This window comes from Lissotriton vulgaris, chromosome 8 (genome assembly GCF_964263255.1).
Source record: "Lissotriton vulgaris chromosome 8, aLisVul1.2, whole genome shotgun sequence".
NCBI lineage: Eukaryota > Metazoa > Chordata > Amphibia > Caudata > Salamandridae > Lissotriton > Lissotriton vulgaris.
The window spans coordinates 1,298,297,787-1,298,311,478 of NC_141696.1; the positions used below are offsets into that span (position 1 = coordinate 1,298,297,787).

General features: G+C 45.8%; 1 protein-coding gene across 1 annotated transcript in view; it reads right to left on the reverse strand.

Moving 5' to 3' along the window:
* LOC147698642 (thread biopolymer filament subunit alpha-like) overlaps window positions 1–5,931 on the reverse strand; it is a 14,591-nt gene extending 8,660 nt beyond the window's left edge. Inside the window, exons 1-3 of the mRNA XM_086935228.1 lie at window positions 5,318–5,931; window positions 3,481–3,692; window positions 1,409–1,469 (exon numbers count right to left, since the gene is read on the reverse strand). Coding sequence (XP_086791354.1) covers window positions 1,409–1,469; window positions 3,481–3,692; window positions 5,318–5,887 — 843 coding nt within the window. The 5' untranslated portion in view covers window positions 5,888–5,931. The remainder of the gene's footprint in view (window positions 1–1,408; window positions 1,470–3,480; window positions 3,693–5,317) is intronic.
* Window positions 5,932–13,692: the final 7,761 nt, after the last annotated feature.

Genomic DNA, 13,692 nt, shown 5'->3' on the forward strand with positions numbered 1-13,692 from the left:
CTGCTTTTAAGAAGTATAAATGAAGGAAAAATAAAATGATAATACCTCTAAGCTATTATCGTTTTATTTTTCCTTGTTCCTGTAGCTTTGCAGCCATGCACACTTTGCATGTTCTCAACGTAGACTGCATTACAGTCCCCATCTGAGCGCAGAACCACGGCACTCAGGCCAATCACAACGCTGCCTTGTAGCATTGTCATTGGCTCAGGGGGGGCCTGGGTGCTCTGTGATCCTGTTCCCGAGACGACAGTGGACAGAGCGGCAAGATGCGGCAAGTACGAAGGTGCGTTTTTTTCTCTACTCCCTCTCCCCTGCCCTCCGCTATCCCACCCCCAATCTGTGCCAGCTGCCACTGAAAACGTGTGGTGTTCTCTCTGTATCTCCTAAATGTTTACGTCAGTAATTTCATAAATAAATCTGAGGATTGGCAAGTCCAGACTGCGTGGGGCGTTCCCCCATTACTCGAAGAACAGTGCGGCATGGACAAGTAAGCCACACTTATATTTCCGAAGAACACGTCTATTGAGAAAGAGACAAGTCTGTTCCTAGTACGACATACTTTTAGGCCTCGATTATGAGTGCCCCAAAATAATCCTCATTATTTCCTGCCCTGGAATTTCCATTCTGGTGGTTCCGGTAATTACAATTTTGACAAAATTCCAGGGATTTAAAGTTTGTGGGGAGAACATACAGGAATCATTGCTTCTTTGTCCATCCTTGCATGTTTCCCCATACAACATAATGATTGCCTCCTTTTATTGATTCTCCGAGTGTAAATTGGGGACTTTAGTTTGAGCAGAGGGAGAAAGGGGTGTGAGAGGGTCAAAACTCCTTAGACCGCCTCTAGCACGTTTTTCTCTTTAAGGAAAGACTGATTTTGACAACATGATGAGCAATTTCCTGTGATAAATATGTCATACATTATCAGTCAACTGTAACACAACATAACTGATTGAAATCCCAAATACGAAAGAACTTGGAGTTTGAGGCCTTCTGTTTGGCTTTTACTGTATCTTGAAACATGAGTCAGGAACTATACTTGACACAAGGTGTGCATTTGGAAAGCACTGGATAAATGACTTTAAGAACTGTTCCATGCTTTTACAGAAACAGAGAAGGTCCTTCTTCTACCTCGCAGCCAAGACCTAGAACGATCTCCCCCTTCACATCCGGTGAATCCAGACACTGCACCAATTCAGAAGCGACCTCAAGAACTGGCTCTTCAAATGACCCCAACGGAGTTGCACCCCCAGCGCCTTGAGACCCTAACGGGTGAGTAGTTCACTTTACAAACCCCAGATGGATTGATTGATTGCTTTATTGAAGCAGTTGCTAATGTAAATGCTGCTCTTATAGCATTCTTAAACCCATAGTGAGTTTTATGCAACCTTTAACTACCCCAACTAACCTCTTTCAGCGTGGTCCATTCTCCCTCCAGTGTCTTAGTTACAGCGCTGTCTTGTTCATACCTGCGAACAATTGTAAAGAAACATGTTACAATAAACAAGCACAATAATATGTTAGTAATGTTTGCTATGTCATTTAAAAAGCTTGGAACACTGGTGTGGCCAAGGAAAAGAGATGCTTGATCTGCACGTGGTTTGATATCACATGAATTGATTTCTAAAGAACTGATTATTGGGCTAGCTAATGGATGTGGCGTATTTGTCTGCCAATCTTAAAGGCTTCTTCAGTTGCACTTTTGACAATTTTGCGTGAAATGGGCGCAGCACAGACCACTGACCACTTAAATTGTGTGATAAACGCTGCTTTATAGAAACAGGTGCACATCATAATATTTTACAGGGCAATCTGCCTTACAAAACTGAAGCTTCCCTATACATCAAATGAACTATGCAATCTCATATTCCCACCTCTACTGTCATACCCACATACACCCCCCTACCCTGCAACTATCTACTTCCTATTGTACTGCAGTTAAGCAGTTTGCAGCCTTACCTTTCCCCTACATCCCATGACTGCATGTATTAACATCTAAGCAACTAACCTCCCTTTACTTCACCTTGAACTTTCTATCTAGTCCAGGTGAGAGGCTGTGCACCCCCTCCATTTCCATGTGTTTTGCCAATGGCAATGGCAATCAAACTTCTGTAAACTCATGCAAAAATTTCCAGGCCACCGTCAACCACGTGTTGAGCAACAAACCTGTACAACAACGACCCTCAATTGCGCACCTGTCCCAACTAGGAAGCCAGAAAAGAAAAGAAACATAATAGGGGGAAAAACAGAGAAAGCTAAAAAATTAGGGATGGGTGGGCTTTGCAAAATGTTTACTGCTAAGACTCCTTGCTACCAGTCACCAGGTCACCTGTACCTAAAATCGTGGCAGGGAGACCAAAACAGCCCATATAAAACCTATGGGCTATGCAAAGCATAATAAATAGCCCAAACAAGATAGCAGCCTCCTGGGTTGAACCACCCTCAAAGTATAGCTGGGGGTAGACCTGCCTGTGGTTGGCAACCCCCCAAACCCCCATTGTAATGTTAAATAAGCCACATATTCACTTTAGAGCTTTCCACTAAATTTGGGCTAATTGTCCCCACTGTCATTTGTGTGGGTTGGAATTCCCACATTGGAGAGCCCATCAAAGAAGGTTCCTGTAATTAGTTTACCTCTTCTGGTTCCTCCTTTGGGTGCCTAGGTTTTTATTCCATGATATATTCACCTAATATGATGACAATTTTAAACTTGAAGCCACAAGGGTAAAGTTGTGCTCATTTATCTAGCCGTGCTGGGATGCTCTCTCAGACGTATGGGTGTTGCCGCATCAGATACTGTATACTAGTACTCGCAAAGGCTACAGACACATTGCAAGTTGTCGTCAGTGAGTGACTAACACAATAACTGAGTATGAAATGACCAAGCAGTGTGGATCAAACTTGTGTAAAAAAATTGCTCACCGTGATATAATGAGACAATGATTTTAGCAACACTTGCAGTATGGTACACAAGCCCACACGGTCGTATGATAAGCAGGTGCTACTAAAATGTACTTCGGAAGGATGTGAAAACAATTCCTATTCATTGCCAGCTGTGTTTGATGTTTGCACATGGAAACGAATTGGCAACCAGCACTGTCTTTAAGCATATCAACCGCAAAGCCGCTTTTTCAACGTTGGCAATCTACATTTCGAATTAAAATTTGCAAATTAGCTGCTCGGCATTTTTAAAAGTGAGGTTTAAGATGGGTTGATGTGATGGAAAAAAAAACTCCTGCCAGTCTGAATATAGTTTGCAAGGCAATCATACTTAATCAATCCCTTTCAACCTCTTTCCTAAGATTACATTATTGGAGCCAATATCACTTCTTAGCCCTGGTAAAAAAAAGCTGGGTTTGTTATAAAAAAAGGTACAATTTATATTATTACTGCACTGTGGGCATAAATACGATAGGGAGGGGTTTTGTGGTAGCTGCTACGTCCTATTTCCTTAATCATTCACAGAAGAACGTGACTTACTTGGCTGTGATTTCTTCAATGAGTTTGCTGTAGTGGTCGATTTCTGCCAGCATGGCTGCCTTGGCTTGGGTGAGGGTGTCCAGCTGTGCTTTGTAGCCAGCTGTGGCTGTAGTGGCCACCACTGCTGGGTTGGCTGGGCCGGACTGGTCAGTGGTGGTGTAGACGGAGATCTGGGCTCTGATGATAGCATTCTGCTGTTCTAAGCTGCGGACCTGCAACGAAACGATCACAGGAGTTGAGCGGCCATACATACTGAGAGCTCTGTGGGTCAATGGCTTACGTCTCCGAGCCTTAAATGTCAAGATAGAAACCTCCATTGATTCAACAAGGGCAACCTGGTTGGTTTCGTTTTTTTAAAAAAAACAACACCGAGGGTGAGGTTGATGAATACATTTTTGCCAATGCATGAAATGGAAACAAGTAATTATTATTTTTAAGAATGTGACTAAAACCATGTTCCAATTATGTCTTTGAAAAGATAAAGGTTTGAATAGCAGAGCAATCAGGCCCGCTTCAAGGAGACCAGTGCAGTGCTGACTTCACATCTATTACATTCGCCGTATTAAGCTATAAAAATAACACTCGGTGACAAGAAAAGCTGGAGTGACGGCAAGTCTCTGCCCATGCACAGTTGGAATTGCACTAGAACCATGCCCAGGCGCCAAACACAGATAAGGTGACATCCAGGCGCTTTCTAATGCACATCTGGCAAGCTGGCGTGAAAGCCAATAACTGTCCTTATACACAACTGGAATGACAACCAGCGCCTGCTTACATAGCGCCTAGCCCCTGTCCTGGCACTCGGTGAGTGTCCCATGAACAGGGCCAGAATGGGGGACTAAAATCAGCCCTGGCAAAAATGTACAAACCAGTCCTGCGTCTTTCCTCTTCTCGTTCTTTCTCCTGCATCCATCCGTTCTTTCTCACTCTCCTTCCTCTCTGATCTCTTTCTCAAAGCCTCCCTCCTCCCCACTTTTCTCTCTCTCTTCTGAAGCACCGTGCACTTGCCTCAATGCGCCAGCAAGAAGCTTAGGAAAGAGACAGATGCACCAGCAACAACCTGGACTTTCAAAGCCGGTCTCAAATGGCCCCAGCCCACCGGGAAAATGCCCGATGGAATGAAAGGACAGTCCGGCCCTGCCCATATACAACTAAAGAGCTTCGCAGTACTGGCATCATGCACCGACGAAGTGCCATTCAAGGACTGTCAAGTGACACGGAATGCAGGACTAAGTAGCTGAGGTGTCACCCATCACACATTTCACGCACAGCTGAATGGACATCCAATGCAAGACTTTTGACACATCGTACGTGGCACCCTTCGCCTCCTTCGGGCATAGCTTACGTGGCACCAAGTGCAGACCAGAGTGCCTGTTTCCATGCGCCGCTGAACGTGTTGCCTGTTAAATACTCCCCTAGAACACCACACAGCTGGAATGTCACTCATTACCACATATGCAGCTGGGGTGATGCCCAGTGCCTACCCCTTAACCCACCCACCGCAAACATAGTTGGCATAACACTAGGTCCTTTCTCGTGTACATATGAAGTGACATCTAGCGCCTTCTCGCTCCGAGAGGCACCAGTCGCCTCGCCTGCCTCAAGCACAACTTAAGATGCACCAAATGTTTTTGCTACAATTCGCTACAAAAGAGAAGAGATCAAACACTGATGAAGTGGTCTCTGTCCTCGCTTCCATACACCGCCGAAGTTGACTTAAAGTGGGACTTGGGTAGAGTGGCAACTAGGCCTACCCCAAGCAGCGCTGGAGTGGCACCCCGTGCCCCCCTTCCTCCTACAGCTGGAGTAGCATCAATGTCTCGGCATGGCCTCTTACCTTGTCGATGAAGGCTGCAAACTTGTTGTTGAGTGTCTGCAGCTCCTCCTTCTCGCGCTGCCGGGTCACCTGCACGGTGTCCATGGATGGCAGGGACGGGTCAATGGAAGGCATGCTGAAGGGCGCCGACGGCCCCCCTGGTCCTCCAGGCCCTCCCGCCTTCAAGCTCAAGAAGCCCAGGCTGGGGCCGCCGCCGTAGGAGCCCACCCTGGTCACTCGGCCGCCCGTGCGGCCCCTGAGCAGAGCGACGTACGCCGCCCCCGCCCTGGCTGCCGCGCCCCCGGCGCCGTGACCCCCACCGGCTGCTCCCAGGACCATGCCCATGCTGGAGCCCCCGAAGCCCAAGCCCCCTGCCCTGCCGCCTCCGCCGAACCCATAGGCTCCCCCGGACAACCGCATGAGCCGGGCCCCGCCGCCCCCGAAGCCGCCCCCCATTCCTCCCCCGAAGCCGGCGCCGCTGCCGCCTCCGCCGAAGGAGCTGGCCCTCTTGCTGAAGAGATTGCTGCTCCCATAGACGATGCCCATGCGGACGGCGCCGCCCTGCACTTTGTGTTGCTTTTCCAAGGCCATGGTGCTTGTTGCGCTAGCGGGGAGGAGAAGAGGAACGACCCAAAAGCGAGTCCCCTGGTGCCGGGGCGAGCCTCTTATACCCTGCCGCCCGGCCAGGGGGACGCCGCGGCCGCCTCTGCCATTGGCCTGCGAGCCGGGCCTCTCCTGACAAGGCCCCGCGGCACCGCGTGTCAGCGTGCAGCCCCGGGCCGGCATGGGGAGCGCGTGGGTGGGGGAGGAGGGCTGCAGCACCGCTGCCCCGGGGCCGGCGGCAGGTGTTGATACTTGTAGGCCGCATACTGTATCTAGCGCGTTCATTTTGTGCCTCGGGGGCATCACTCCGCTGAGCTGCACTTGACAGCAAAAATGCAGCCGCTGCCACGTTGTAAGGCACTGGGAGATGGAGGCAAACATATGATACAGCCTACAACACACACCTTTCTGCATTTGATTCCTTCTGAATCTGATTCAAAAAGGTCTTTTGCTGGGTTCAGCCTGCCTGAGACAGCAATTATTCACTTGTAGCTTTTCAAAGTGTCATGGAATGATAGTGGAACCTCTATCTCTATTCCAATGGATGCAAACGTTCCACTGTAGGACAATGTTCAGTTTTCGGACCTCCGGCTGAGAATCATAACCACCAAATTATTATCAATGAAAAATAGGGTATACTTTGCTTCGGTGTCCAAATATACAGGGCTAATTTATGTGACTTGCTTTACCTGACAGATAGATCTGTTGTTTGTGGATTGTAGTCTGCCTAACTTATTCGTCGGAAATTTAAAGCAAAGAAAGTCCTCTGTTTTCACATTAATTACGATGCTTGTCATCACGTTTTGTGGTGCTGGATTGCTCCAACGCGGTTTGTTCTAGGCGCTGATATCAGTTTATTAGACCAGCTAACAAAAACACACACGAGACCAATCATGTAAACTAACGAGCAATTTGCTCCGGGGCGGAGGAGAGGGGTCGGCGAAGGGCACCCTTGGACTGGTGCTCGGCAATGCCGAATGAGAACGATCTATAATGTGAAACGGTTTCTGCATTGGGCAGCATGTAAGCTTCTTTATTTTGGTTTGAACAGTTTGTTGCAAATTTGCTGGGAAAAAACTTAACCGCCAGCGTAATATTGCCCATTGCCAGGGCAGTTTATTTAATCTTACCCGAGTGTCTAATGGTAAATAAACAAGCAGTGGCATAGCCAATAGGTCTCGCCTTTGGGACCTTATAAGTGTTTAGCCATGCAACGGTTGGTGTTGTTGCACCAAGGATATTGTGCTGCATAACTAAATACTTGTAAGGTCCCAAAGGAGAGACCTCTTGGCTATGCCAATGCTTATTTGTTTAGCAAATGAATGCGAGCATTTAACTTTAAAATGTACTATTTAATCCCATGTTCTTCACTTCACGTACTCACTGCAACTCGGTGCAGTGCAAGCATTGTACCTCACCCCTTTCAAAGATCTTCCGCCGTCACTGCACTAGGGCACCTGCAAGGAGACCAATGTTGTTTTGGGAATTTGGGGAAAGAGAAGGAACACCATGCAAGTCCCATAGAGCATATAGCAATGTGTCAAATGAATCACAGAATCAAGTATGCTCTGGATTTCTCAATCAAATGCGTCTGCCTTCTGGGGCGCTTGTCTTTTCCAGCAAATTGCGGATACCACAGGGTGTGACTAACATTTCTGCCTACAACTGTTGTTAGACAATGGAGAAAGTGAGAGTGGAGAAACTCATTTGCACAACCAATCACTTAACCTTCACAATTGTCCAAAGAAGCACCTACACATTATGAAATGCTAATACTGACCAAATATATCTATTATAAAAGCTACAAAGTCTGTCTTGTGTTAACAAATATCCATCTTTATGTCTTTAATAATATAGTACAGAAGGCAAGGAATGCACTGCTGAAGTTCAGTGGCTGCAACTTCAAAATAGATTGAGCATTTCTAGTTAATTTGCCAAAATACTACCCTCAGATGATGCGCTTTCTTGTATCAATTTACACATAGAAAACTAATGTGTCCTCAAACGAACTTCTGTCCGAAAACGACATCAGCATTTTAAGTCATTCCTATTTTTAATAAGGAAACAACGTCATTCAATTTAGAGGGATTCCAATCTGGAGGCTTCAGTCCTCAATAAAGGCAGCTTGAAAACCAGGGATCAAAGTTTATATGTGGGAGACTGGGAGTTACATAGGATTGTTTAAGATTATGATTACAGCCAGCAAAATCATACACTGCAAACACATTGTTTGCATTCGTTTTGCAATAAAATTACCTAAAACCTATGGTGAGAGTCCTTCATAGACTGTCAAGGGGAGCCTTCCCTATAGATTAGAGGAAATCCCAGCCTATTTTCAATTTATAGAATTATTTGAAACCTACTCCTGCAGGTACATTGTTTTGGCAATCTGTGTGTCAAAGGTGGATAAATGCCTTACCTAGGAACTTTCTCTGTTCAAAAAAAGGTAAATGATTATTTTTTCCGCTCTGAGCCTAACAAGCAAACAGCGATAAAGCCAAGAAGTCTAACTTTGATCATGTACATGGAGAACTTTATTTAAATGCTTAAGGGAGAAGGGAGCAACATATATGGGCTTATGCATGACGACATTGTTAAAACTGAAGCACTGGGTTCATCGTTAAGTATCTTTTTATTGTAACCTGGAATGCGATACCTGTGAAAATGTACACACATACATATAAACTGAGTAAAAATAAAACATAAATATGTACAAATACGTAAGAAGGATATTCAGGAATTGTTTTGTTGTACATTAAGAGCTGTTTGCTTACTTATGCTAATGCTCAATTCACACACATACAAGGAATCTGGTACTGTTGCTGAACATTGTGCACCAGTTCTGAGAGCATGAAAAAGCAGGCTCGTGGTGTGGCCCACTGTCATGGGCATGTTAACGCAATCCTCCCAGGCTCCGCTCTCCACTGCACTTATCTGTCACATGCAGGCATGTAGAAGACCCAAAATGTGTCAAAACTGAGAGGACTAGCGGAGGGGGCATTGAGGGCAGCTCCGACGACTGGGACTACCCGTCCGAATTAACAGCGGCCTCAACAAAGAAAAGACTTGGACGATATCTGTGACCCATTGATGATCGCTGCGGTCGAGGTGCTGGGGGGGGAGGGAAAGGGGACTGAAGCCGCCCACGAAGGCTGGCGAGCTCCGCATACGTGACTGCCTGACCCTAACGTGGCATGGCACCAACCATGAAACTGATCTACGGGCTCCTGAGGAGGTGAGACACAGGAGCCCGGACCTTTCTAGGCTTGCGCTGTGACGTTTGCGGCTCAGTCTTTGCCAGACTCCACCCCTCAGTTATAGTAAGAGGCCACAAACACTCCGGGCTTCATTTAATCATCGGATTCCTTGCTTGGGGGAAAATATCCTGGTTTCCACTGAGTTTGACCCGATGGCAGTTGTCTCAAGATGGAATGGCAGAGGTGCCAACATGGGTGCCACTTCACACCCCTCCTTCCACCCTTGATTGGTGTAAATTTCCTCCAGAGATGAAAGAGATGAAAATATCCTGACCCTTAATCCTTACCCCAGTACCTTTAAAAATGTCTTGGTGGATCTTAGGAGCTTTGGGACCGCCGGCCCAACCGTCTGGTCACTCCACCGAAAGCGGTTTAATTAAAACAACAAAGCACACTCCCTGGCCTTCTTTCAATTGATAGAGGGTCAGTGACAAGGGCAGCATCTTGGCCCAGGGGTCACAGTTGGACCGGAGCCCAGGTTTATGTATTGGATTGAATGCTGCTCCTTAGGAGAAGCTTCCTGACGTCATGAGAGGATTCAGGCACAGCGCTTGGCTTCAACATCAAATGACTCAAAGCCAGGAGTTGAAGTGGGGAAAAAAAAGTAAGGGAACTGTGGGTGGAGACTCCGAGGGCAGGAATAACCCAAGGATTGGATCAGTGGGCGGAGTCAGAGGTGTGGCCAGAATATGCCAAACATCCCAATTTTTAATATTTGTTTGGCATTTCACCAACCAGTTACAGCTTATTGTGATATTTAATTCAACCAATGTATACACTTGATTATTTAAGGTTTAATAGGAGTTATTGGCATTTAAATACATTCACAAAGTGGGGTATATTTCCAATCCCACAATATCCCAAATACTCTTAAAAGTGGAATCACAAGCCGTTTGTCTCCAAGCCATGCAGTTTCTCTCATTAGCACTTATCCTTTCTTCCACAAGAGCAGTTCAAACATGAATGGTAAAATACCCTAGTTTGAAAATGTTTTCTATATAATTATGGCTCTGCCATATTTGCCTCATAATACATTATCCACTGCATAATCTTACAGTTTTAACTAATCATTTTTGTAGCTTTAATGGATAAAAAGTTTAAAAAAATGTGACTTGAGTTGCTGCAAAGTGGATGGCCCTTTGCAAAGGTTGACTGATCACCTTTATCACTGCTGCATTTGTATGGTATATTGATACTAATGAGGCAGAATCATTGCAGACTTAACATGTGTAAAAATGTCTAAATATTAAAGTATAAGAAAATATATTGCACTAGGCTGCAGCCTTTTTTGTTGTTGCATAATTTAGTCAACACTACGGCATCATTTCGTCCCCCATTGCTGCATAATTCCAGTGGCTCCAGAGCGGGTAGCACATGTTAAAAGTGCCTGTGCATGAAGCAGAGAGACTGTGAAGTTTACAAACTTTGCGGGTCATTAGGATGTAGGGCGGATGGCCACAGCCCACATGGAGGTGGCGATCCGCCCTACATCTGTCCCCGCCTGCCACCCATTTACCCCCTATATTAAAGGACAAGGGAACCAGCTAGGTAAGCAAGGACCTGGGTTATCAATTGCTAAAGAAACAAAGGTCCTTGACAAGGAAGTTGACAACCATAATAATTATAGGCCACAATATGTACTATAATAACCAGAAAAGTCCAGCCGGACTTGCAAATTTATTCAATAGTTAAATAAATTGATTTAGGAGAAAACAATGGAACAGTGTGACACAGTCCTGCATGCACAGTGCTATACGTACATTTAGACAATACAAACACATAAGGTATTTCAGGCATGTGAGGAAAAACGGAGCAAAAAAGGCAGTATTTACAATGTATTTGCTTCACATATGTGGGAAACAGAACGTTTTAGGCACAGTGCTATACGTACATTTAGACAATACAAACACATAAGGTATTTCAGGCATGTGAGGAAAAACGGAGCAAAAAAGGCAGTATTTACAATGTATTTGCTTCACATATGTGGGAAACAGAACGTTTTAGGCATATAATAGTGAACTAGTGTTAAGCCCACATATCATGTCGACGGCGTTTCGATCCAGTCAAAGATAATGGATCATCATCAGGACAACCATTGCCTGCCTGAATTAAAGCCTGTATAAACAGGGAAAAAGGGGGACATATGACAGAACATTAAACATCTGTGTAACTCTTAGGATTATTCTGAATTAATTCAGTTTTAGGATTAAGTTACACAGATGTTTAATGTTCTGTTTCCCACATATGTGAAGCAAATACATTGTAAATACTGCCTTTTTTGCTCCGTTTTTCCTCACATGCCTGAAATACCTTATGTGTTTGTATTGTCTAAATGTACGTATAGCACTGTGCATGCAGGACTGTGTCCCACTGTTCCATTGTTTTCTCCTAAATCAATTTATTTAACTATTGAATAAATTTGCAAGTCCGGCTGGACTTTTCTGGTTATTATAGTACATATTGTGTCCTATAATTATTATGGTTGTCAACTTCCTTGTCAAGGACCTTTGTTTCTTTAGCAACCCATTTACCCCCGCCACATTAGTATGGCGGTGGGTACCGTGGCGGACGGGAAGACAGTCTGCCACTTTTCCTTCCGGACGACAAGTTGACCGGGCAGAAAAGGGTTTACTATTGTGGAGGTGTCTGCTAGACACTGCCAGCCAAATTAGAATGGGGGCAGAAACATGCTGCCACGGAAAGGCATGCAGAGTTTCCTTATGGGGGCCCGTTGCGGGGGGTGGGGGGGTGCACATGGGGGTACCTATAGTACTCCCCTACATTGTCATGGACATGGTGACAGGCACCTCGTGGTGCCTGTCACCTTGTGCATGACAATGCATGCAGTGCATTCCCAGCATTGTGGTGGGCGGTGCTGTGAGCACCGCATGCCAAAATGCTGGGAATGGAGGATGCCACCGAAACGGTGGCAATAGCATCTTAATCATCGGGGCTAAACCACCGCACCACAGGCGGTCGGTCCCAGCTCCGCTTTCCGTCCGCCCGCCATCCTAATAGCCCCCTTAGTTTGGTGTGCGTGCAAATCCTGCATTGCCGATCCTTGGTGAGTTGCAGCTACTACTGCTCAAACATGGCCAATGGAGGTATCAATGGGTGAGGCGGACTGGTCTCAATGGCAGGGCCGGCTTTAGTGCTGGTGGTGCCCTGTGCAACAATGTTTGTTGGTGCCTCCAATGATCACCTATGCCTCAGACTACCTCACTACCACCCTTTAACAGTCCCCCCTCAAGTCTCCATAACCATACTGTTTCTCAGATGCATTTATTTTAATTTACAGTGCCACTCATACCAGTGTGTGGTGTCAGAGCACTTTACATCACACACACTACACAGGGACAATCATTTATAGATGTGTAAATCACTGTATAGGAAATGTTACATAAGACAAATGACTACAAGGTGTAGAAGCCACACGACAACCATACTAGTAGGCAGTATAGTTTAATAGCTCACTGTTTTATGTTCTCTGACAAAAACAGTAACCTACTAACCTAGTTAACATTATGAGCACTTTGTGATCTGCATGGTACATGTTCTTTGCAGCAGGCACATTAACCCTCTGTGCTACCTTTCGAGGAGTCAACCCTACCACTAGACAAAACTCCGAACTCTCTCTAGGAAGAACATTAATAACCAAAATTATCACAACATTTTTATTGTTGCTGAAAATTGCTGGAGGCCAGGAAGGAGGCAGAAGTTTTTTTTAAACCATAATATACTTGCAAACACTATGCACCCACCCAAAATAGGTACCCAGTGCGGTCACACCATTCGCACTGCCCTAACCTGTTCAAGGTTCATGTGACCTCAGTGACAGAGTCACCGTGACTGGATCACTGTTGCTCTAGGATGTCCTGCTTCGTAGGTCTGCCCACAAAATTGGAGATGAACTTCAGAATGGATTGTGGTGGACAGGCCTTCAAGGTTAACCCACAATTAACACAGCTAGGGTACACCTGCTTGTGCTAAGACATCAGGCCTTCTAAGGTCTAGTGGGGCCTTCTAAGGTCTAGCATGGGAATATGTTCCCTCAGTAGAGAGGTCTGATGGACGGGTCATGAAGGCTGAACCCCGTTCCCCAGTTCCAAATTCCAGTTCCAAATTCAACAGCTCTGGCCATAGTGCCACATCCTGTTGAATGAGCTCTCATTGAATACTTGTCATCCAGGGGGAAACATTCTTAGCGGTACAAGAGGTATGAGGGGGTCAGGTGAGCAAACACTTCCATCGCTAATCATGGTTTAGCAGTTCAAAGAGCTGCAGCAGAAAGACAGTCAAGGTTGCTTGACACACAAGCTTCAGAAGGTTGGCTTAGGTGGAGAATACAGTAAACAGCTATTGTGGGAAAAGAAATGTTCTTAAGGCAGCTGTCCAAACACACGTGGGCACTTAGAAGCACCCCAACCACTCCTCCTCCCCCTCCCATGGTACCCAACCCGCCTCTTCCCACATACGCTGGCTGAGCCAGCAGCTGAACAATAAAACAATGTTAAAATATCAAATCAAATCAAATCA